General features: G+C 37.2%; 1 protein-coding gene across 1 annotated transcript; it reads right to left on the bottom strand.

The window, feature by feature from the left end:
* Positions 1 to 9,367: 9,367 nt before the first annotated feature.
* LOC150100860 (uncharacterized) lies at positions 9,368 to 25,859 on the bottom strand. The gene is made up of 3 exons (XM_090402118.1): positions 25,790 to 25,859; positions 15,416 to 15,950; positions 9,368 to 9,772 (listed from the first exon to the last, which is right to left on the bottom strand). The coding sequence occupies exons 1-3, from the start codon at positions 25,841 to 25,843 to the stop codon at positions 9,468 to 9,470; spliced, it is 894 nt and encodes a 297-aa protein (XP_090258244.1). The 5' UTR covers positions 25,844 to 25,859; the 3' UTR covers positions 9,368 to 9,467.
* Between the last annotated feature and the right edge of the window lie 272 nt (positions 25,860 to 26,131).

Here is a 26,131-nt window from a genome sequence, read left to right as displayed (position 1 = left end):
TGCGGCCGTTCCCAGGGAGACTGTAGCATCAGCTTGTTCGAGGTTCCGAAGCAGAATTGAAGCTGTGATCGATGCTAATGGTGGTTATTTTGAGTAAATCTTGTTGATAGTATTGTAATTAACTCTGCCTGTAATGTTTTTTTGTCAATTCATTAAATTTAATAGATACAAAGAAGATTTTCTTTTTCCTTACGAAACTGTCAAATTTATCCCGAACACCCTGTATATATTTGCCTAACAGCGAAGATGCAATATTTGCTATGTTCCAGCAGCGCAGTTTTAAGCGAACTATCAGTTGAATAAAAACATTCTATTTCTCATTGAATCGACTTTAAGACTTTCATGCTTCTTAAAATGTTAATATTCATGGAACAGTCTACTGTTTGGTTTTCTGATCTACATGAAGTTTTCTCTAGATTTCTATACATCATCTGTGTGTATTTTAGGTGCTAGGTGTGGATAATTAATTTTGCAGCAATAATAAAGTGAAAGTTGCATATCCTGTGGATCTTCTGCCTGTATGGAATGTATGTCCGTAGTCATCTAGGTTATGTGTTTGACTGCAGGTAACAGAGTCAGTGTTCAGTGCATATCTGAAAATGCCTTTGCTTAGCGTACAGGTCATACAGGGTGGTGCAATCTAATAAGTATGCTAGTGTACACCTAAAAGCTGAATTAATAATTTGGAACTCGTGGAACTTTGTAGTGAGTTAACAGAATGTTAACTCAATGCAGTATTGTATCAGAACTTCTACTGTACATCTTCTTCTTCTGGTTTAGTGTATTTGTTTTGTACAAAAAATCCCATTCGAATTGTAGTATATATATGGATATGAATATATGGATGCAGTAATATCAGGAAATGATTTGTTGTTGTACAGAATAAACTGAAGAGGTTGAAGGTGCCTGATATGATATGAGTTGGAAGAAAGTGAGTTTCATTGAAATTTCTGAATTGTGATATGAATGCTTCGCGCTATTCTGAAGTTTAATGAAAGCTTTTTAATTGGTGATTTTAGTGACTTGCATTATTTGGCTTTTATTTATTAAAAACGGTCTCGCCAACTCCCTGTAGAGTAACAAAAAGGCGTTAGCTGATTTATATTTACTTATTTTTCGGAGTATATTTTGGAGGACTTTGTACTTCAAGTTCAGGATTAGAACGTCTCCAATGATTTTGATTCCTACCGAGTTCCATCCAGTAAAAAGATGTCACTTTTGGGTTAGCTATATCTATTTGTGAACAGTGGCTCTTTAGATACGGCTAAGAATGGTGTTCCTTTTAGCATGTAATGCAGTGCTTAGTCATTCCTATGATAGATATCATATCAGTAAAAGTTAGTTAGCTGGGAATATTTAGATGCATTGTTCATTCTGAGGACATTGTGGATAGATTTTTTTTTTTTTTCAGAATATATTCAAGATTATTTGAATAGTGATTTGTAATCAGCAGATTCTTGAACAAGGCGATGATTAAAGAATGAAATAGGTTGACTGGAGACTGCTAGATACAATTTACTTTTTTTTTTTTTTTTTGTTCCAGAGCTCTGTGAACAGAGCTGAGAGTGTTTATTTTTTGCATAAACTGAATGTAATTTTTGAATAAATTAAGTATCTCCACCTCTATTTTCCCATCAGTCAATGTCATACCGGCATTGCAACATCTCCACTGCACGGTACATCCCTGCAAAGTGCTCACTCAGTAATTAAACAATTTAGTTTGCTTCTATTACCTCCCTACCATCAGCACTTCTTAAAGCCATCCTTCTATAGTCATTCCTCCTTTTGTTTTCCACATAAAGAAAGAACTCTCTAGGATTTCTTATGGCCTAATCAGCTAGCTTTCTCTCATAATTAGCTTTGACCCTCCTTACCATACAGGTCACGTTTTTTGCCTGCCTCTTGCACTACTCATTGGCATAATGATCACATTTTACTTTATATTCCCTCCACAAATTTTCTTTACATGCAACTTCTGCTAAATTATGTTATTTATCCATTTAATTCCTACTTGATTTATCCTTCTGACTCTAGGTACACATTTTGATACTGATTTATCAAACACTGCACCTCCCTCCCATGCACCACAAGCATCTCTCTCTCTCTCTCTCTCTCTCTCATGCGTTTGTTGCAATATTATCAGAAGAACCTAAAATTACTAACTAAAATTATCACTGAAATCATTCTTCATCACAAGCGACTAAATTAGAAATGGGCTGGACATATATCGAGAAGAGACGATGAGCGATGGACCATCATTCTAACAAACTGTATTCCAGAAGAAGGGAAACGAGGCCGAGGACGTCCTGAAAGAAACGTCCTCAAATTTTGTTGGGAAAAATTGGTCAACCATTTCCAAAGATATGCGGATCGTCCAGCAGTGGACAGAAAATGGCTGAAAACAAGAAGTAGAAAAAAAAAAATATATATATATATATACATATATAGCCCTATATAACCTTATATAGCCCTATATATTATATTTTATTATAAGGGGATCTTCCCCTTATAATAAAATAACTGCTTTCTCAAGCAGTTGCTCCAGTTGTATATAGCTACAATACAATGTAGCAATTACTATCGAGTTTTTTACACTAGTGTCCAAAGCCTAAGGACGAACACTAGTTTTGAAGATAATATGTACTAGATAATATGTGGCAATATGTACAACTGACGATTTCGAGTAGAAAGCGGGAAGATCCCCTTATAATAAAATATAATATATTTATATAATAATCTCCATATAATATAAAAAGATAAGCAGAAATTAGCTGAAAGTAGCCCCATGAGTGTCGAGTCTTCAAAATTCGAGTCATGAGAATTCAAGAAGAACTGGCCTACCAGCTCGGAAGGCGGGTTTGGGCACCATAGGTGCCGGGGGAAGCCCCCCCTAGTGTATATATATATATATATATATATATATATCTATATATTTTTTTTCTTCTTCTTTTCAGCCATTTTCTGTCCACTGCTGGACGATCCACATATCTTTGGAAATGGTTGACCAATTTTTCCCAACAAAATTTGAGGACGTTTCTTTCAGGACGTCCTCGGCCTCGTTTCCCTTCTTCTGGAATACAGTTTGTTAGAATGATGGTCCATCGCTCATCGTCTCTTCTCGATATATATGTCCAGCCCATTTCCAATTTAGTCGCTTGTGATGAAGAATGATTTCAGTGATACGAGTCTGGCTTCTTATCCAGATGTTTCGCTTCTTATTTTTTAATGTGATGCCTAGCATTAGCCTCTTCATTTTTCTTTGAGTTGTTGCTAGTTTCTTTATCAGTTCTTTTGTTAGAGACCAAGTTTCACAACCATGTGTAATGACTGGAAGTATACACTGGTTAAATGTCTTCTTTTGTAAACAGAGTGAGACATCATTGTTTTGAAAAATGCTTTTCAAAATAATGCTTTTCTGAATGCACTCCAGGCAACTTGACCTCTTCTATTTATTTCCTTTTGAAGTCCACATTTTAGATCAATGAGATGACCTAAGTATGTATAGGAACCGACTCTTTCCAAGAAATTGTTTTCTATTATTTTATTATGTGTTTTGGTGTTACAAAATGAATAAACATGATTTTTGTTTTTTTCTCTTTTTATTTTTAGACCGACTTTTCTACTTTCGTGATATAGGTCTTCTATCATTATATTAAGGTCTCCTGAAGTGTTTGCAAAAATTGCATCCGCATATCTTAGGTGTGTTAAGTTTCTGTTATTAATTTTTATACCAAGGTTTGTGGAGTTTATATTATTAGATATTTTTTGAAAGACTGCCGTTGGGTAATAGAGAGTATCCTTGTCGGACACCATTTTCAATTGACATTTTATTGCTACTCGTGTGAAGTTGGATTGTTGCTGTTGCAGTGTGGTATATTTCTTGGAGGAGTTCCAGATATTCTCCAGGAACTCCGTGATTCTGGAGTGCTTTGATTATTGCATTAGTTTTGATGGAATCAAATGCTTTTTCATAATCAATTAAAGGCTAAATAAAGAGGCAATTGGTTTTCTTCTGTTTTTTTCTATTATTTGTTTTACTGCATGAATATGATCAAAAAGCCTTTACAGAATCCTGCTTGTTCTGTAGGTTGATTTGCGTCTAGAAGAGGGGGTTAACCCTTTTGTTATTACTTTTGTGATAATTTTATACAGACTAGAGAGAATACTAAATTGGTCTATAATTCTTTACTTCTTCTTTGTCTCCTTTTTAAACAGTATCAGAGTAGCATTTTTCCAGTATCCTGGTGTCTCTCCCTCTTCTAGGCAGCGCCTCCTTATCCACTGGGCTAAATGGGCTATAGCCCAAGGGCGCCATTGATCCAAGGGCACTTAAGAACCGAGTATGTTGATTATCAATGCAACAATATTATAGATATTGTTGAATTAAATAAAAATGTGCAATGTCGATATATTTTAAAATATTTTTCTTTGCAATGAAAGTTATTTAATTATGTGTATTATTTAATTATTGTTCAATCCAATGTGATTAAGGCGCCAAAGTTTTTTAGCCCAGGGTGCTCAAACTTATTAAGACGACCCTGCTTCTAGGCATAGGTTTAGTAAGTTTGTGACGTGGTGAATTATGTTGTTTCCTCCCCATTTAATTATATATATATATATATATATATATATATATATAACATTTTGAATTTTTTCTAACCAAATCAGCTGAAGAACACACACACAAAGAGAGAGAGAGAGAGAGAGAGAGAGAGAGAGAGAGAGAGAGAAAGAATTAATAAAAAATAATAATAAATCTGATGAGTGAAGAATTGAGTAACGGATTATAGTAATGAATGCTCTTAGGCATCATGAAGATTATTGATAGCAATAGTAATAATAGTAGCAATTCCCAGTGCCTGTTTAGCAGACTCCTGTTTTATTGCTAATATTACTAACATCATTTGAAGTCTTTCTTCTGCTAGATCAGCAGAATGAAGTTTTTAGTTATTTAAATTCATATGTTTATTTCACGTACAGTTATTTTCACTAACTTTTTTATAGCGTAGATTTTTTTAAAATCCTTGCGGTTTTAATATGACTTATTTTGTGAGCGAATTCTTCTTTGAAAAAGATATCTATTATCTCATGTGGATGGAATTTTTCCTCAAGAAAGCCAATGATCAGGCTTTTTCATAAAAGAATGTTTGAAGTTCCTCTAAAATCCTACAAGTATATGAATCTACAAACAGTTCCATTAAAATTATATTGAGAATACAGTTATAAAAAATAAAAACGCTGTATTTACAGAGTCCGAGACTAGGGCTACTGAACCAAGGACGGGTTCGGCTAAAGAAGAGAGTCCAACAGAAAGAGAGTGTATGTAAAGTAAGAATCGGGTCGCTGAATGCGGGTACGATGAATGAGAAGAGTAGGGAGATAGTGGACATGATGAGAAGAAGGAAGCTGAAGATCTTGTGCGTGCAGGACACAAGGTGGAAGGGCAATAAAGCAAAGGAGCTTGCAGAGGGATATAACCTGTTTCATAGCGGTGTGAATGAGAAGGGAAGAAACGGAGTTGGAATTATCATCGATAAGGAGCTGAAGGGTGGAGTCTGCAAGGTGTGCCGGAAGAATGATCGGATTATGAGCTTTAAGCTTGAGATTTGGAGGTAGTGTGGCTACGCCTCACATGTAGGTTGTGATGAGGAGGAGAAAGAGACATTCTGGAGAGAACTTGACCAAGTAGTAATGGGAGTTCCATGATGGTGAGAGAGTGATCGTCGGAGCAGATCTGAATGGGCATGTAGGAATGTGACGAAGCGGTGAAGAAAGGGTACATGGGGGTTGGAGTAGTGGTGAAAGAAATGAAGAAGGTAAAAGAATAATAGAATATGCTGTGGCCTTCGATCTGGCTAGAGCTAACACGTGGTTCAAGAAGAGAGTTGGGCATCTGATAACGTATAAGAGCGGGGATAGAATGAGTCAGATTCACTATATTATGTGGTGTAGGAAACATCTGAAGGAGGTGAAAAACTGTAAAGTGATTAATGGAGAAAGTGATTAATGGAGAAAGATAGCAGCATAGCACAGATTGGTTGTGGTAGACTGTGCGGAAAAAAGGGGGGAAAAAGAATAGACGGAAGTGGCGGATACAGAGGAGAATAAAGTGGTGGAAATTGGAAGAGGAGGGCCCAAGGAATAAGTTTAAAGAAAAGGTATTGAAAGAAATGAAGTTACCAGAGGATGTGGAAGAATGGTGGGACGTTAATAGTCGGAATATTAGAAAAAATTGGAGAAGAGGTGCTTGGTATAGCATCAGGAAAGGGACCGCTTGAGGAGAAGGAGGCATGGTGGTGGAATGAGGAGGTGTGCAGTTGGAGATCAAGGAAAAGAAAGAGGCAAAGAAAAAATGGGACATGACTGGAACTAGAGCCGACAAGGAGGCATATAGATTAGCGAAGAAAAATGCAAAGAGAGCTGTGGCAAGGGCATTTGATGAGGTTTATGAAGAACTGGAGAGAAACGGTGGTGAAGCTCAGTTGTTGAGAATAGGGAAAGCCAGAGATAAGGCCTCGAAAGACATAACATCAGTCGAGCAGATAAAGGATGCCTCAGGAGTAGTATCACAGATACTACTCCTCATGGAAAGAATATTTCCGTAAACTACTGAATGAGGAGAATCCGAGAGAGAGGTGTGAGGATGGAGAGGCAAACGAGAGACCGGTGTAAGACATAAGTAGAGAGGAAGTGGATTGAGTACTAAGAAAAATGAAGATTGGAAAGGCTGCGGGGGGCAGACCAGTTACCTGGGGAAGTGTGGAAAAGTTTGGGAAGTGAGGGCGTGGATATGTTATGGGATCTAATGAGGAAAATAGCCCAACAGGAAAAGATACCAGAGGAATGGAGGAAAAGTATTCTCGTCCCAATCTACGAAGGAAGAGATGTTCAAGACTGTAGCAACTATAGAGGGATCAAGCTGATGTCACACACATTGAAGATATGGGAAAGAGTAATTAAAGGAAGAATATGGCAGGAAACGAAAATTGGTGAGGAGCAGTTTGGATTTATGCCAGGAAGAGGGACAACGGATGCGATATTTGCGATAAGGCGATTGATGGAGAAATATAGAGATGCAAGTGAATCTGCACATGGCGCTTATAGACCTGGAAAAGGCATACGACAGAGTGGCCAGTCAGGAGGTATGGAGGTGTATGAGGAAGAAGGGGGTGTCGGAGAAGTACGTGAGGTTGGTGAAGGAGATGTATGAGGGAACAGAAACTCAGGTCAGGTCTAGTGTCGGCATGACAGAAGGGTTTCCCATTGTCGTAGGGCTACACCAAGGGTCAGCTCTGAGCCCCTACTTCTTTGACCTGGTCATGGATGTACTAGTGGAGGATGTCAAGAAGGAGGCACCATGGAGCATGCTGTTTGCCGACGACATTGTTCTATGCGAATCATCCCGAGAGAGGCTTGAAAATACCTTGGAAGAGTGGAGAAAGGCATTAGAGAAGAGAGGCATGAGAGTTAACCGGGTGAAGACTGAATATATGTCAACGGGGAGTGACGAGGATATGGTCATACGACTCCAACTTGAATTTCAGGGAAGAAATTCAAGTACCTTAGGTCGGTTGTCGAGAGGAATGGTGACTTGGATGAGGAAATACAGCACCGAATAACATGCGATTGGATGAATTGGAGGAAGATGAGCAGGGTCCTTTGTGACAAGAGAGTGAGTTCTAAGAGGAAAGGAAAGCTGTATAAGATTGTGGTGAGGCTGGCGATGCTCCATGGTGTGGAGACGTGGCCTATAACCAAGGCACAGGAGAGGAAGATGGAGGTAGCAGAGATGCAGATGTTGAGATGGATGAGTGGTGTGACAAAGAAGGACAGGATAAGGAATGACTACATCAGAAGGACGGTTAAGGTGAGACCAATTGGCAAGAAGATACAAGAAAGTAGGCTGAGGTGGTTTGGACATGTAGAGAGGAAGGGTGAGGAGTATGTTGGTAAATGAGTGGAGTATATGGAGTTGGAGGGAAAGAGGAAAAGAGGCAGGCCCAAGCTCAGGTGGAGGGATAAGGTGACAGACGATCTTAGGGAGAAAGGATGGAGTCCGAAGGACGCCCTGGACCAGAGAACGTGGAAGAGGAAGGTTAAAGATCGGTGCGCCGATCCCGTTTAACATGAGGTAAGGCATAGTGAAAGAAGAAGAATTACAGAGTCCGAGATGTGTCGCCTGTTACTCCTCCGTGTACAATTTTCCAACGCCGAAACCTCTGGCTGGAAATACCATTCTTCGTTTCTTTAAAGTTTTCGCTTTGCAATGTATTTATTTCTGTCAGCATCATCCAATCATGATTTTAAAAGTTCTCTGAATGAAGGAAAATACACCAGAAAGAGTCACAGTAGTGAATTGACGTATTTGCTCACAACTTCAAACCACAACGAATAGAAGTTTCACTAAGTTTCGAGCGCATCTTAATGAAACTTCAGTTTACCGGTTGTCCGGTTTTTGTTCTTTCTTTCCTGCCCCATTTTTTTTTCTCTATAACATTAAAGAGACTATCACACTTAACATATTGTATTTAGCATATGATTCGCACATAAATACCAAGTAATGGTCGGGTCTTGTTGACTCTTCTCTTAATATCCAAACTGTATTATTCTCTTTCAAAGAAAACAGTCAAGCAGTATCATACAGTTCGTTCATCTTATACAATGGCGAAGTCACTCATACATGCTAACGGACTGCTTTTCTTTTTCAACTCTTTTAATAGAACTACTTTTAATTTAAAATTTAATGAACAGAAACAAGATTTCTAATTTTTGAAAATCATGAATTGCACACTGATTTAACACTAAAGTTAAGTTACATGGGTGTTACATTCCATTAGGCTTAACACGCAAGGGAAAAATAAAGATTCATATTTTTTTGGGAAAAAACTACGAAGAAACAGAAATGAAAATAAATAATTTACTAACTACATTAAATATTCATTTTAATTTTCAGTTGTTTTCATCATTTTCCTGAGTAGGTGCGTGCGCGCGCGCACGCACGAATGTGTGTGTGTCTTCAAAGTACCTTTGATAATGCTAGATGAACAGACAAAACATCGGGTTGTAAATATTTATTTTAATTAGTAAATTATTTACTTTCATTCCTGTTTCTACGTACTTTTAATTACAGAAACTTCAACATGAATCGCTAAAATAGCTACCGAAGTCTGAATATGAAAAGAATGTTTCTAAAAACAAACGAGTGTCCTGAGTGCAGGGGATTAATAAAATCTCAATTTTAAAAGTCTTGTCCAAGTAGTTACGTGCTGTTATTCCTCGCAATATATAAACATAATGAACAATTTGGGAAAAGTTGAAACGCTATATACCAGCGAATACTTATTAGCAATGATTAACTTTTAGGAAATCAAGAACATAGAAATATGTTTTTATTTGGAAATCGTCTAACATACACATCGGTTTAGTTGCTGCAGTGCTGTAATTTACACTCCAAGTAAACAATCATTTTAATGAAGCATCTCTCTCAAACGATAGATTTTTCGAAGTTTTTTTTCTTTTCCTCCTTTACCGAATCGTTTTGGAGAGTCAGGTACACGAAACTCAACACCGACGTTCACTTCAACTCCACTTGAATTTGAAGAGTTATTACCTAAGTTGTTTTTTTGATCAATTGTTGTTGCTGATCCTATAACGGTATCTGAAGATATTTTGCTGCAGGAAGGAACGTTTATTTCTAGAATACTAAGTTGATCGTTCTTTGGTGTGGAAGTTTTCAACATTTTCTTTGTTGAGTGTGGTGTTTCTTGAATATCTGAATAAAAGGAAAGAAGCTATCAGCGTCACGTTTAGAGACATAATGCAACATATGGTAGTGCACAATTTACATTTGTCTTATATCAACCCCATTCACAAACAGCTGAAAGTCCTTAATACATCAGTATTAAGTGGACCAAAGTGTAGATTTGCAAAGCAGGTTGTATGTGTGGAGAGCATTTCCAGTTCTCCAGTTAACAGGCTGTGAATTAGATTGCACAACCTGTGATACAGAGTTTGTAAATACTCGTACCAGATTAATTTTAATGTACCAAATGAGACCAAGACTTCTTCTTGAATGCTGGAAGCGAATTGATCAAAGTGGCATGGTTGATCTCTCTCTCTCTCTCTCTCTCTATATATATATATATATATATATATATATATATATAGAGAGAGAGAGAGAGAGCAGGGGTTCTGGATGATGTCTACACTTAGTTTACCCAATATACTGTGCACTAAGTTTGCATCTTTACTGACTGTATTGTCTTCACTGCCTGATTTATTTATCATAAAAAAATAAGCCAGGAATCTTACTCTGAAAAACAAATATGGTTTGTCAATTAAATTAAGACAGGCTCGGTATTCATTTTACAGGGTGATGATCTTACGATGGGCTACGAAAATAATTTACCACATGTAATAAAAAATTGAAACAAGGTATCGGGTATTAATACAGAACTATCATATTAAAAGATTTCAGCATTCACCTTACTCTTACATCTTTAAGTATTTTTTTTATCAAAGTGCAATAACTAAATGTATATGATTATATACATTTAGTTATTGAAATCGATGAATAAAGATGACTATCCTTTATGCCTTTACAGATTAATGCTAAGGGTTAATGTCATAATTTGTTAACAGATATTTGTGTCTCTAATTGAAGATATAATGCACAATGAAAATAACTTATAATAACGCCTAACGTCTAAGGTCCAATCCAGTGCAAAGCGCTCGATGCCAAGATGTGTGCAACACGACTTCGTTCGGTGTGCAATTCGCTGAAAGATTCATATATTTTCTTCAGGAATGAGTAGGTACACCGAACAAAATGATTGTTGAAGTCGACAGCAATTAGAGCATATATACCATAATGTTGTGCTACTTTTGCTTTCTGCAATTACAGCAACAAACAACAGCAACACTTAATACAAATTCTTTACAAATAAATAAATAAATAAATAAATAAATAAAATAAAAAAGAAGTGCAGTCGTCCGTCAACGCTGTTTCAAAGGCATCATAGACTTTTGGATAACAAATGCAGTTTTCCTTTCCCTTTTCAAGCAATTATATTTACTGTACTGGTACTACGTGTATATAGTGTTTTGACATTTATCAATAGTACATGCTGATTATACAAAAATGTCAAGTCACAGGTACAGATTAATCACACCTAGTCAAGAATGTAAAATGAAAGGAACGTGGTTAAAATACTAAACTTTTCTTAGAAAAAATGATTATTGATGTTCTACCAAAACAGTTGCAAATTAAGGTACAAAGACCAGAAGTAATTACTGCTTCTTCTTCAATCCTGAAGGGACTATACCCTTAAGACATGAGTCCCTTGCTTAAGGTCACGACGAATTAATGCAGCCGGCATGTCGCACCTCTCCTGCATCCCCTAAGGGTAAGTATTTATCCCTGCGGATCTGTATCCACGGAACTAGTTCTGAGGGACGAAACACCCTAGCTTCCGGAAGAAACAATGCTCGTCCCACCCTGTGAGACTGGCTAACTCACTAATTGATTGAAAAGACCTCTGATAAAGGTTCCTCACGTCATAGATGGGGTTTGAACCCGGGTCTTTTCAACCAAAGGGCTCATTTATACAAACTGAGCTACAGAAGCTTATATTTACTGATTAGAAAAGAAATATTAATCTTGTGTTGGTTGGGCATGACATAACTGCAGTTAGCAGAAAATAACATCGTCTGCACATGCACACATTACAGTTCCAAACAAAATGGCCGTGCAGATGGAAAACTGGAAGCAAACAGGAATAATACTGTTTTCTATATGCAAAGGAAAAGGTCAAAGATTCACATTCGATAATGCAACATACAAGAAACATCTGTCACTTTTATGTTTGCTCTTATGGCCATTTTGTTTTCATTATTAAGTTGATATGCGTTCTACTTGTCATGCAATTTCATTTGTACCTTCATTTAAAAGCCTGTTATTCGACTCATCGACACTAGCCACATCATGTAGCAAAAATATCAAGAATTTGCGGAGAACTGGTATTTCTAGTGTCGTAAGTATCCGTTTGTAAAAATTTCTGAGTAAAAATTTTAAAGAAATAAAAATTATTTTTAATAAAGAACTTAATTTTATTATTAAGAATTAAATTATGAATATAATTTAATTTTTATTGCAACAATTAATATCTTTGATGTTCACCCATATAAAAATTACATCTTTTTCAAAGAAGAAATAATTTGATGTTTGGTTAAATCTGGGGGATAAATTTTATGCCAGAAACTATTGTGTCGAATATAATATAAAAGGTTGGACATCGCTAATTAAAAAAACATTCACACACACGTCAAGATATTTAATTCAAAAGCATCCAGTCGACTAAAATTTAATTTAACGAACAAAATTTTTTTTGAAACAACAACAAAAGAAAAAAAAAAGACAGAAATTAAACCTACAGTATATGACTAAAGAATTCGCTGAGAGATTCGAGATTTTATAGTGACATATAGAGATCATTATTGTTAACAGAGTCAATCAAATACGCAGTTAGATAGCAAAGCACTTTTTTTTTTGTCTATTTGAAGGCGGTAACAAAATTAAATAATAAAAATAATGATAAAACACAAAAATATGTGATTGTTAATGTCGAGTACTTTATTTTTTCGCCGGAAGTAATTCTATTAACTATGGAACTCGCTTCATATTTGCAACTTGAACATTCCCCACTGATATTTCAAGATAAAAAGTGTACGTGCTGATATTAGAGCAATTAAGCATATAGAATATCTGTTACTGTACTTGTATTCTGATACCAGATGCTGTAACACAACTAAGTAATAAACTGACTGATAAACAGCTGTGTAAAGTAGGTTTCTGTTAGAAGAAACCTTAAAAAAAAAAAAAAAAACTGATAACGCCTTTTAATTTAATAGATATTTAAATAAATATATTTAAATAAATATATTTAAATAAATATATTTAAATAAATAAATAAATAATGGTGAATATACCAACTTTAGTAGTTTTTTTCTTTTCTCCCAGATTTAAATAGTATTTATTTGATCTTCAGATTGATTAAGTGTAAATTATGTAGTACTCTAACAGTCTCCCCATTTCCTGAAACAAGGCATGAAGTTTTCATTCCAGATAGTATTCAATATACTTCTCGCATTGGAATTTCTATAATCGACACTTTCATTCGTAATATGAAGCGAGTTCTGGTGTCTCTTCAGTTTTTAAAAAAGGAACAAGAAGTGGAGAACCATATCTTGATAACATGATAAAGGGAGAACTTTGCAATACGACGTTACGTTTGATAAGAAAATATTAGTGGATAAGACAGAATGAGACACATTTCCATGGAGAAGCTGATTACCCCATTTTATCGTTTCTGTTGACCACACACAAACGCACGCACGCACGAACACACACATACACAATGATAATCTTTAGAGTGGATCTGTCTGTTTTTTTTTTTTTTTGGTGAATAAAAGTTTTCAGTCACACCTCGTACTTACCTTTTTTTTTTTTATGTGAATCCTCCCTACGAAAGGGTTAAAACCCAATCTTACTGGTACCGTGGTTTTTTTAAGTGTTATATAATCAGGAAACTGGAGGTCAATTATGGAATGTTTTTCAAGCTCCTTCAGGCTTCCCACAAGTTTGAAAATTATAGGCAAACGGAAATACCGACAATAATTCAGAATCACTTCTAGCTTTACAACTTTTTTTGAGTTTTAGCTTGCAATTTTAGCCATTATTTTCTTTTCGTGCAATATTCTTACGATTTAGAATCACTCTATATATTAAAATTGAGCCTCCGCAGCTCAGTCGGTATAGACGAAGCTCTTGGGTCAGAAAGACCTGGGTGCGATTCCCGTCCATGAACATGAGGAACTTTTATCTGGCCTCTTTTGACTAAAGGTGAGTTAGCCGGTCTCATACAAAGTTAGAGGGTTTTTCCTCCCGGGAACTCGGGTTTATCGCCACTCAAAACAGACAAACCGGCTAGTAGAACACACGCAATTTAAGTCAATAATACTCGGAGGCATAGGGGAAACTGCCTTATCCTCCTATTGCGGTTGAGAAGTCCAAGGGTACTTGGAAGGTTATGGACGTTTATGTGCCTGTTAAAGGCACTGATGGATATATATATTAAAATTAGAAAATAACTAATTTATTTGTAAAGGCACCACAAGTTTCGTCTTTCTAGAAAACTTCATCGGAAAAAAAAGAGATACACGAAAACATTACTTAGGTACATCACTAAAGATTTAAATTATAAAATTTCTCGAATTCTACCAGTTTCATCTAAGCCAATTACAGGGCAAAGTATGCCGAAATTGCATATTGAAATAATTTTGCTCTGAGGGAGTAAAATTTAAAATGTGGGAGTTATGATGTATATAAAAAGATGTCGAGGAGATTCATTTTGTTTCAATCAGATTGATTTGAAATGATAATTTTGGATACACTTGACGAATTTTCCCTCAATCAACTTTTCGAATGGCGTAAATCTTTCGCAGACATTATATTGGATCTCGCGAAAACAATCGCAAATTCCAAATATCCAAAGTTCAAACTCTGAACAATTTCGAACCGTGTTGTATGAAAACATTATAAGAGCCGACTATATGTATGGTTATTTGGTCACGTGCATGAACTAGAATGCAATAATTTTAATTTCTCAACCAGTTGTTTATTTTTTATTTATTTATTTATTTTTAGCCGAATTCTGTTCTTATTGCAAAACGATCTGAAATGATAATATTTTTCCCCCCAATATAATGTGACTATTTTTTATTGGCAAAAAGGATTCGATCTGATGGTAATAATCATTCTTGGCTAGATAGCATGATCTGGATTCGAATCTCGTCTGGGCTGCGAAGAGCCTTTATAACGGTTCTTTTATCTGAAGGTAAGTTAGCCTATCTCATACAGGGATAGCAAGGATTTTTTTTTCCTTCCCTTTCTTTTTTCATCCAGCAAAACAGACAAATCAACCAGAATAACACAATTTAGAGCCATAACGCTCTGGTTTGTTGCTTGCTTCGACGGTAATTCCAAACAACCACAATAGTTGCGATAATGAACAGTGTCACTATAAAGAATGCAATTACAATCTTTGCCATTTATGATTATCTGCAGTTATTTCCTTACTATTTTTTTAAAGTAAATTCTCGTGTAACATTTCAGCCTTTGCACAGTCTTGAATCATATTTCATATCCATCGCTTTCTATGAACAGGTGAACTCTCCAGAAAGGGGCACTATTGTTGATGAAATTGTTCAAATATTGAATAAACTAGGGATGTGCACCATGGAGTACTTTTTTTTTTTTTAATATACACGCAAACCGAAGACTTCTATTTAATTTTTCAATTGTTTTCTAAAACTGAGACTACATATATTTTGTCAAATTTTATTTAAAAAACATTACCTTGCAGTGTTGGCTTTTGTATGGATCTACGTAGTAATGGATGATACACCCAAGAGTCTTCTCCGTAATCTAAGTTCTCCAAACTGTCAGAAGTGGTTTCCTCTTCGATATGAAAGTGATCTTTTTTCCTAGAAATATCGCTACTATCTCTCTTTGGAGGAATAGAGCTACAATTTTTGTTCTCAATGAAGGAATCTTCCTTATTCTTACCAATTAGAGCAACTGATTTCTTACGTGGACTAGATGTGTCTATTTTTTCGCTTTCGGATGCGTAAGGTTCCTTGTCATTCCACTGGATGCTTTTGAAAGGCGACGCCACTTCCTTTCTCCAAGAGTCTTTATCTGAAGAATCATTGGAACTACTTGCCATTTTTTTGTAAAACTCATCCATTTTTAAACAGATATCACAACTTCTTTTTCTTTTATGTAAGAATGGAGAAAGGCTAATTCTTTTGCTACTACGAGAACTGTCCTTTCGGCTTTTCTTCCGGTCAGTAAACTTTAAATGACCATTATAACTCTTATTCCATCTTTCCTGAAAATGAGATATTGGACATTTTAGCACATGAGGATGAATTCTTGGCTAAAATAGCTATGCAACAAGAGTTTCAGTCTCTCTCTCTCTCTGTTTTGAGAAATTTGGCAAGCCTGCTATTCAAAAAAAAAAAAAAAAGAAGAAGAAGAAGAAGAAGGCAATACAATAATGTGCAGAAGGAATCGATGCGAGTTTTTTGGATGTGCGGAGTGAGTTTGAGGAAAGATTGGATTTGTATAAGAGACGGCCTACACCTGAATGCATTTGGTGTCAGGAGTCCAGAAAAACTAATAACCGGTATGAGACCTAACACAGAGAGTCAGAGAAACTAAATTATAAAAGGGAGGAATGGTGCGAATGCGAGTGTAAGAGCGACAATTTTATATAACTGTGTTAATGACAGGAATGGGTTGTCATGGAAACGATTTCCACTTTGTGTTCGTCTGGTTCGGACCCATGAAATGTATGCAAAGATGTCTATATGTGTGTAAGGCATTAGAGAAGAATAGAGATCTGCAAGCTGTCCAACTGTGTCAGGCAGACTGCAGACAAGAGTATACAAAAGAACAATCAGGTAGATTATTATGTCTGTACACGAATGCTAGGAGTGTCAGAAAGAAAGGGGTAGAGTTTGTTGCCTTAGTCAATATGTTACGACCTCAGATTGTAGGCATTAGTGAGACCTGGCTATCAGATATACTAACTGGTATTGAGTGTAAGGGATACAGTATTTTTAAGAAAGATAGAGAGGATAAGAGAGGAGGGAGGATGCTGCTAATGATATCGAATGACTTGAATCCAGTTAGAGTTCGGACCTATGATTGTAGTACTACTACTACTACTGACAATATTTCATGTGGCAGTGAGTTTGAAGCCATCTGTGTGAGGTGGAAGCTAACAAGAACAATTATATAGTGGGGTGTTAATACAGACCTGGTGGATCGGTTGCTAGTGATGAAGAAATGCATCACCAAATAGAAAAGATGAGGGCGAAAAGAGTAATCATAATGGGAGACTTTAATTATCAAATATTGATTGGTAGCAGTAGAATCTCATGAGAAAAATGAAAATGCATTTATTGTGATGTTGCGGGAAACTTCCTCAAGCAGCATGTGACAGAAGGAATTCGAGGGCAAAGAATATTAAATTTGATTATAATGTCAGAGTGCGTTTCGGTTAAAGAAGCAACTATTCTGCGTCCGGCTGGGGAGGAGATCATGCAGTACTCACTTGGAAAGTGACTAAGTTTATGAATGTTCCATTCAGAAAAGGTTACATGCTTAACTACAAAGCAGGAAATTATGACCAACTGAGGAGTATGCTGAGTTCAGTGGAATGGGATCGATTGCTAAATGGAAAGAATATTGATACTGCATGGGAAGCATTTAAACAATACTCAAATGTTGCAATATCAGAATGTGTCCCGAGAGTTCGAAGAATAAATAGGGTAGGAGTCAAATGGATGTGTAATCTTATTAGGCAAGAGATTCGTAAGAAAAGGACGATGTGAAAGGAATACTGTGTGCATAAGGATGATGTCCGTTATGAACGTTATAAGCAACAGGCTAAAATAGTTACAACTATTGTACGGAAAGCAAAGTCTGAGAATGAAAAGAAACTGGCTCTGCGTGCTAAGGACAACCCACAAGAATTCTGTCGATATGCTGTAAGTAAAAGAAATAATGAATATGAAAGAATACTCTTCTAAATCCAGATGGCATGAGGGTTAAAGATGCAGAAGAGGTTGTTCAGTTAATGAGTGTCATTTTGTTAAAAGCTATCCATCCGGTATACGCAACACTGAGCACACTGTTACCTCTTCACTAGATGAAGAAACGCTGGTGTATGAGGACGAGGTATTACAACTGTTCCACAAATTGGATAAGAATTCAGCAATAGGGACTGATGGGATATCAGGACATGTGCTAAAAGAGGGTTCAGCTGAACTGGTCATTCCTTTGACTGGGATTGTTTAATGAGTCTCAGAATAGGGAAGATTCCGCAGGAATGGATAGCATGTATGGTAATTCCATTGCACAAGGGTGGTGCAAAGACCGATGTATCCAACTATCGACCAATAATATCTCAGGAGTGGTGGTGAAGATTTGGAAAAATTGGTCAGGGCTTGCATTCAGAAATGGGTTGACAGTGAATCTCTACTTTGCAATGAACAACATGGGTTTACTAAGGAAAAGTCATGTTTTAGCAACTTGCTCTGCATTTTATAGTAATGTTACCATTGAACTAGACTAGGGGAATGGATACACCATGACACTTTTGGATTTTGCAAAGGCTTTTGACAGAATACAGCATGGATAGATTGTTGCATAAATTGGAGAAAATGGGTTTGGGTTATACAATATTAGCATGGATAAGAGGATGGCTGACTGACAGATATCAAAAAGCGCTATACGGGGGATGTGAGTCTGCAAGATTTAAGGTAACAAGTGGTATACCACAAAGATCAATGTTTGGTCCACTGTTATTCAATCTGTACACTAATGATATTGGGAAGGATTTGACAAGCGACATCCAGCTATTTGTTGATTATGCAAAGATAGATAGGTAATCAAGAATGCTGCTGATATGCAGTTGATTTGAATAGGCTGGAATTGTGGGCATGGAAAAATGGATGTCAGTTGAAAAATGGAAAAATGGCGTGATTAGATATCCAGTGTCGTATTATATTGGTGGGATTATGCTAGAAGAACTGATGAGGCTAGGGGTGTTCGAATCTTAGTAGATAGGAAGTTGAAGTTTATGAACAATGTGCAAAGGTTGCAAATACAACTCAAAAGATAATTGCAATGGTGAAACGAACGTTCACATGTAAAGATAAGGATGTTATTTTGCCTCTTTACAAGGCCTTGATAAGGCCTCACTTGGACTATTGTGCGCAGGTCTGGTCTCCCAGTTTCCGTGGTGATTCTGATATATTGGAGAGAGAGAGAGAGTACAAAGGAGGGTGTTTATAATGCTATCAGGATTGTGGAATACTGATTAGGAGGACAGATTGAGAATTTGTAGACTGCAGACACTAGAAAACTGGAGAAAGAGGGGTGATATGATTGAGACTTAAAAACTTCTGAAAGGGTCATACAGGATTTCAATTGATGGAATTTTTCAATTTATGGAGGATAGAGAAAGGACAAGGATCAGCTAAAATGCACAACTGATGGACTCTTATAATACGGGTTCTGTTCTGAACTCAATTGGCGTCGATTACTACTGATATAAAAGGAGTTAGTGAATTTATTAATATCATATATAAACCATAGATTTTATATCAACATATGTATCAGAAAACACTAGACAAGAACTTTGAAAATTATATCGCTGGCTTAGAACAACATCGAAACTAGTATGCAAAATTTTTGAGAGAAGTTTTCAATTACATGAGGCCATTTCCGGTATTCTTATATGTCCAGAAATATACAGTCACGCAGTTTCCATTAATCCACTGAAAAGATAAACCAACACGACAAAGATATAAAGTACATAACAATTACGACCAGAGACCTCTCGCAGTAGGAAGCAAATACAAAGGAAAGAAGACAAAAATATTCAAATTTTGTTCTGCTCCTAAAAATAAAAAAACGAAAAATAACATAGTATAACATTATAAGCCGAGTTAGACGTACGCGCACACGCACACACACACACACACACACACACACACACACACACACACACACACACACACACATATATATAGATAGATAGATAGATAGAGAGAGAGAGAGAGAGAGAGAGAGAGAGAGAGAAAGATATTTAATGACTAAAAAACCGAAAATTAATTAAAAGTTTTAATGATTTGATTTGAATAGGCTGGAATTTTAAAAAATACAATTAGTTTCGGCTTTTAACAGCCTTCATCAGGTATTTTTTAGGAAGAGGAAACAATAATAAAAACTGAAGATTCTTAAAAACTGAGAAGCACAGATAAATTGCAATACATAATTGAAATAAAAAACATTGTATTAACATTCAAGTTGTTCTTTCTTACGTGCCATTGTTTGTTGTATGCGTGGTAGCAGACTCTCGAGAACGCCAGTACTGAATAACAGCAGTATGGCTATCAGGGATGTTATAGCTTAAATTGTTGTTTAAATGTTCAGGATTAAGGACGATCTCCCTGGATTCAACTATCTTTCTTTCAAATTCATCATGGTAGCGGAAAATGTTTTCAGATCTATCCCAGGAAATTGGGTGACCTTGAAAATTATCATGAGGATTGTTAGAGAAGAGAATATGGCTGGATAAGGCACTAGCATGTGATCTTTTATAGGATATCTCTCTTTTATGTTCCTCCATACGAAGTTCAATAGACTTATTAGTTTGACCGTAATAAGGAACATTACAGTCACATCATAGTTTATATGTGTCAGGATATTTCAGATTGTGATGCCTAGGCATCCAATCTTTCAGATTGGATAGCTTATAGAAGATCGGATTTTTGGAAGTGTAGTAAACAACGTCCTGATGTTGTTCTTCTTAAGGACTTTAGCCAATTTTTAGGAGACCGAACTGATGTATGGGATTGAGATGTTACCTTTAAAATTAGTAGTCTCTGTATTGCGGTGTCTAGGAGGATCTATAAGAAATTTCTTAATGGTTTTTTTTATAATATCCATTCTGTTCAAAGACATGTGAGAGATGATTAATTTCTTTTTGAAGTTCATCTGGATCGTTTAAAAGAGAGTGTGCTCTGTGTCCCAAGGTGGAAATAGTTTCGAGTTTTTGTGGTGGAAAATGATGAGAAAGATTGTGAAGATATCTATTAGTATGCGTTGGTTTTCTTTACATAGAGATTCTAAATTTTACAGAGCAGCGTGAGAGTTTTATATCCAGGAATGGTAGGGAGTTTTCATGTTCTAGTTCGGCTGTGAATTTTATATTTGGATGTTGGTTATGAAGATGAAGAAAATCCATGAGAGAGTTTTTGCCGTGACTCCATATGATAAAAACGTCATCGGGAATATTTTCTTTATGTATCTTCGGGACTCTATAAATACGTGGTATAAGTACAATTTATCTGTGTTTCTCAGTTTTTAAGAATCTTCAGTCTTTATTATTGTTTCCTCTTCCTAAAAAATACCTGATGAAGGTTGTTAAAAGCCAAAACTATTTGTGTTTTTTATCATTAAAGCTTTTAATTAATTCTCGGTTTTTTAGTCATTAAAATATCTTTCTAAATGTATCAAAGTAACCGAGTCAATGCTCATGAATACATATATTAACATATATTATACCCAAGGTAAAAAACTTTCTACATCCATCTCTCATCCTGAGATTTTTATTTAATAAGATCAAAGCACCTTATGGTAACTTGTGTTGGTAAAATATTTATAAGCTCTGTATTACTTAAAACTTAGTATTTCTTAGCCTGGCTCCCACTGATAAGACCTCAATAAAGGTCGAAACCGGTCTGGGTAGTGGCCCATTGCCTTTAATACATAGCATTATACATCTGGGGTGCTTAAGGGTTAAAGCTGTATAACTGAGAGGCGACCTCCACATAGCCTTTAAAGGAATGCGGAGAACCGACCAGGGCTTCTGACCTAATGTCCAATCCTCACCTTCTCGTGGTGCACCCTGTTGGGTATCTACTTTGATACTGAACGAACGAGGATGGGCTGGCAATTTGGGATTTAGCCGACCAAATTGTATTCTTATTGGTTAAACCAAAATAAAAAAAAATGATGGTACATTATACATCTCCTCCAGGAGATGTGCTTTGCATTAAGGGTAAATATTAAGAATAGTGATCAGAGCTTATTCTACTTTACCACGAGTTGCCTTGGACTTGCACTACGTGCAGGGTCAGCTAGACTTGCGACACTTGCAGGCGCAAAGTTGACTGACTTGTCTGTTTGCTTATTTGGGAAATGGAGTAAAAAAAAACAGGTTTATATTTAAAATAACTTGGTATCTTTAACACACACACACACACACACACACACATATATATATACACATATACTCCTATATATATTTGATGCAACAGATTTACTGGACTAAATGACATAATTAAAGAAATTTAATGACTGGAAGCCGAGAGATACCAAAATAGAAAAAATGCTATTTATTGTTTGAGCGCACAACTAGTTTCGTCTACTTAGAAGACTTCATCGGATTCATAATATGAAAAGTGAAATACAAAAATATACATTACCAGAGAACAACAGCTATAAATTAACTTGCAAAGGTACTGCTGACATTTGAAGACGTTCTGGATGCCATAGAATTGTTGGGCACGTTCATGTCGACATAATCTCGCTTACGCCAAATCTGGATAGTTGAAGAGTGAAAATCAATTGTATAATTAACGGAAATTGTCCTCAATATGGTCCATCTTAATACTAACCTGAACTATAACCTATCTGCCACTCGTCAAATATCGAGTTTTTGCATACAGGAGCTCATGACCACGTGAAGGTGCCCAACAACGCCTTCAAATGTCAGCAATATTTTTGCAAGTTAATTTATAGCTGTTGTTCTCTTGTAATGAATATTTTTGTATTTCTCCTTTCATGTTATGCACCTGATGATGTCTTCTAAGAAGGAGAAGCTAGATAAAGTTATTAGATGTGCATTTAAATAATAAATAGTATTTTTTCTATTTTGATATCTCTCGGTTTCCATATATAAATACAGAGTGGTTCAAAATTCCACGTACAAACTTTGAGGCTTTTGAGGGGAGGTAGGGAACATCAAAATCAGCCATATTCACATAAGAAAGCATGACCTGAAACGCCACCAGAAGGCGATAGGTGGCGCTGTTCGCCAGCGCTCCAGGTGAGCAATTGAGGGTACCTCATTCAAGCATTCGACGACGTACGAGGAACATGCGTCGTTTTACGAACACTGAGATGACAGACATGCACCTTGTTTACGGGTTAGCTGACAGTAATGGACGAACCGCTGTACGAATGTGTCGCGAAAGGTACCCAAACAGACATGTACCGCATCACCAAATATTTGCGCATTTGCATCAGAATTTGTGTGACTATGGATCATTCAGGAATTGCAGGCATGAGAGTGGGCGGCCACGATCGATGCGAAATCGCGCCATGGAAGAGGAGGTGTTGCATGCGATGGACAATAATACAGAGACAAGCACACGTGCCATTGCCTCAGCTATAGGAGTATCTCGATCCAGTGTATTGCACCCCGAGTCCTTGCATCCATTTCATCTGCAATGGATCCAGTTACTGATGGCCGAAGATTATCCTCGACGTGTGGAAATCGTGCAGTGGTTTCTGCAGAAAAGTGCCATAGACCTGGATTTTTCAACGTGTTTTGTTCAAGGATGAAGCTTCGTTTTCCCGTGAAGGAGTCTTCAATCACCATAATGCTCATGTGTGGGCCCATGGGAACTCACACGCTGTGCGATAACATGCTGCGCAACAACGCTTCGCCATTAATGTATGAGCAGGTATAGTCGCTGACCGTTTAGTCGGTCCACACCTGTTACCACCCCGACTGAACTCCCAGAAGTATCTGACCTTTCTGGAAGAAGTTCTGCCGGATTTTCTGAACAATGTTCCAATGACTATGCGTCGGAAGATGTTATTCCAACACAATGGGGGATCCAGTCCATTTTGGCATTTCTGTGCATCAGTGTTTGGACAGGTCTTTTGGGGCTCAATGGATTGGGCGTAGTGCACCTGTCGCATGGTCCCCACGCTCACCTGATTTTTCAAGCATTGATTTCTTTCAGTGGGGAACCCTTAAAGCCTGTTGCCTCTGACATGGACCTCGTGGCAAGAATCGCCATCGCCGCTGCTAATATCCGGGAAACTCCAGGTATTTTCGAAAATGTACGGCAACCAATGCGTCGTCGGTGTCAGGCAAGCATCACTGCTAATGGTCGTAACTTTGAGCATCTGATGTGAAACCATATTATGCATCCAACTACTATTGAACTGTTCAGTTACGCCTAATAAAATTTTTTACACAACTTACTGCTTTGTGTTATTTCTGTATTTTTGTGTCCCTGTTAGTACCCTCCGGTGGCGTTTCCAGTCATGCTTTCCTATGTGATTATGGTTGATTTTGATGTTCTCTACCCCCCCCCCCTCAAAGTTTGTACGTGGAATTTTGAACCATCCGTAATATATATATATATATATATATATATACATTACAGCAAGGAAAGCAACGGGAAACCATAATGCTCATAATCATTTCCCTAGTATGGTAGCTTAAAGCTATCCACCACCAGTCGTATGGCTGAGGGAATAGAATATATATAAACAGGAAAAAAACAGCCATGGCTCCCATCTTAATAAGATGTAGGATCTCCTTTCACTGCGATGACTGCAGCAATCCTACGGGGCATACATTCCACAAGTTATGATAACGATCAATGGGAAATGTGCACCATTCTTCCTGTAGGCATGTAATGAGGTGGTGGACTGTTCTGCGAGTTTTTTATTCGGTGAGTGTAATGGGTCTTCCACTGAGGGTGGCACTTGCAGTTGACTTCCATCTCAGTATGGGCTCACTGACTGATGACCTGGGATGGCACAGTTTGTCAACAATTTGCCGAACATATAGACCTTCAACATGGCATCCTACCATAACACCTCTTTCAAATTCCCTCCTCGAAGCCATTTCACCCCGGTCCGATTGCACTGATTTGGAAGCATCATATTATTATTATTATTATTTTCGGGCTACTCCAGGAGTCCTTAGACTCATCGAGGGAGGCTCTAAACATCATGTCCACACAACTATACGACATTCTCACAGTATCTATCATACCTTGCCTTGAACTCGCTCAGTGTCATAGCACCCACAACAGACTCTGACAGCTTATTCCACTCATTTACCACTCTAAAAGTAAAGAACCCAGCCCTAACACCACTGCTAACCACACTCTTGCCCAGCTTCCATAGGTGTCCCCTAGTTCTCCCACCACCAGTCCTGATCTCAAAAATATCCTCTGAATTAATCTTATAGAATCCTTTTAGCAATTTGAATGTCTCAATCATATCTCCCCTTTTCCGCCTATCAACCAGTTTCTGCAACCCACAAATCTTCAATCTGTTCTCATATGGCTCATTCCATAGACCTGCTATCATCTTAGTCACTCGCCTCCGGATCCTCTCCACCTCCTCCCCATCAAGAAGGAACCGAGGTGACCAAATCTGGGCACAGTAGTCAAGATATTCTTCCACTTTATACTGGCTACAAACACGTGACTCGTTACATGGCACGATGCACCCTGCCCATGGGGGTTTCCTTTGACATCTTTCCAAGCAGTATAAGTCATATTCTTCTGGTTCCCATCTGCCGTACGGCCGCGGGAGGGTAGCTATATGCTACCATTCTAGGGGGAGATGATTATGAGCAAGGTGGTTTCCCGTTGCCTTCCTTGCCGTAAGTATTTATGACTGTAACCTGTATGTTCACTGGGCCGGTTTGCCTGCTTGCGGGATGAAAAACCCCAGATAAACTGGCGGAAAAAACCCTGCTGCCCACGCCCAAGACCGGCTAACTTGGCTATGGCTGAGGAAGATCCTTAAGCTCCTCACGTCGTGGACGGGAATCGAACCTAGGACACTCCTTCCCCAGACATATGGTTGCGAAGCGCAAAGCCACTAGGCTAACCGCGCGGACATAAGTCATATAGTAAATAACAATTCCAATGAAAATACTTGAAAATTTTTATAGTACCAAATGGAGCAGTTTGGTTACTCTTAACACCAGAACAGTACTACACTTTTATATTCCATCCGCATTTATTAAACATTAAAAGAATAATTTCGGTAGTAATGTCGGTTGACTAAATGACACATTTATGTGAGAGATAAAAATACAAAACTACTTACATTCACTTTCAGAGATTTTAATTCTTTTAGTAGCCATTTTTCGTTTCTAAACATTCGTTCATCTAAGTTGGAGATTTCCTAACAAATGAAAGTGTAAACAGATGGAGGTTCAATTAACAAATATGACAAATGAATAAAGGTTTTGGGAAACTATTCCTTAAAAAATAAATAAAAATCCAACATTTCCATCCCCTCACCCCAACACACCCGTTCCTTAGAATGGGTAAAGTCTTCTGATTAGGGGATTACGACGAATTAATGCAACCGGCGTGTCACTCTTCCGTTGCATACCCTAAGGATAAGTATTTATTCCTGTAAATCTATGTGTTCACATGGCTGATT

This window comes from Typopeltis vanoorti, chromosome 12 (genome assembly GCF_054136105.1).
Source record: "Typopeltis vanoorti isolate ZY-2024b chromosome 12, IOZ_Tvanoo_1.0, whole genome shotgun sequence".
Lineage (NCBI taxonomy): Eukaryota > Metazoa > Arthropoda > Arachnida > Uropygi > Thelyphonidae > Typopeltis > Typopeltis vanoorti.
This window is presented reverse-complemented; position numbering and strand designations above follow the sequence as displayed.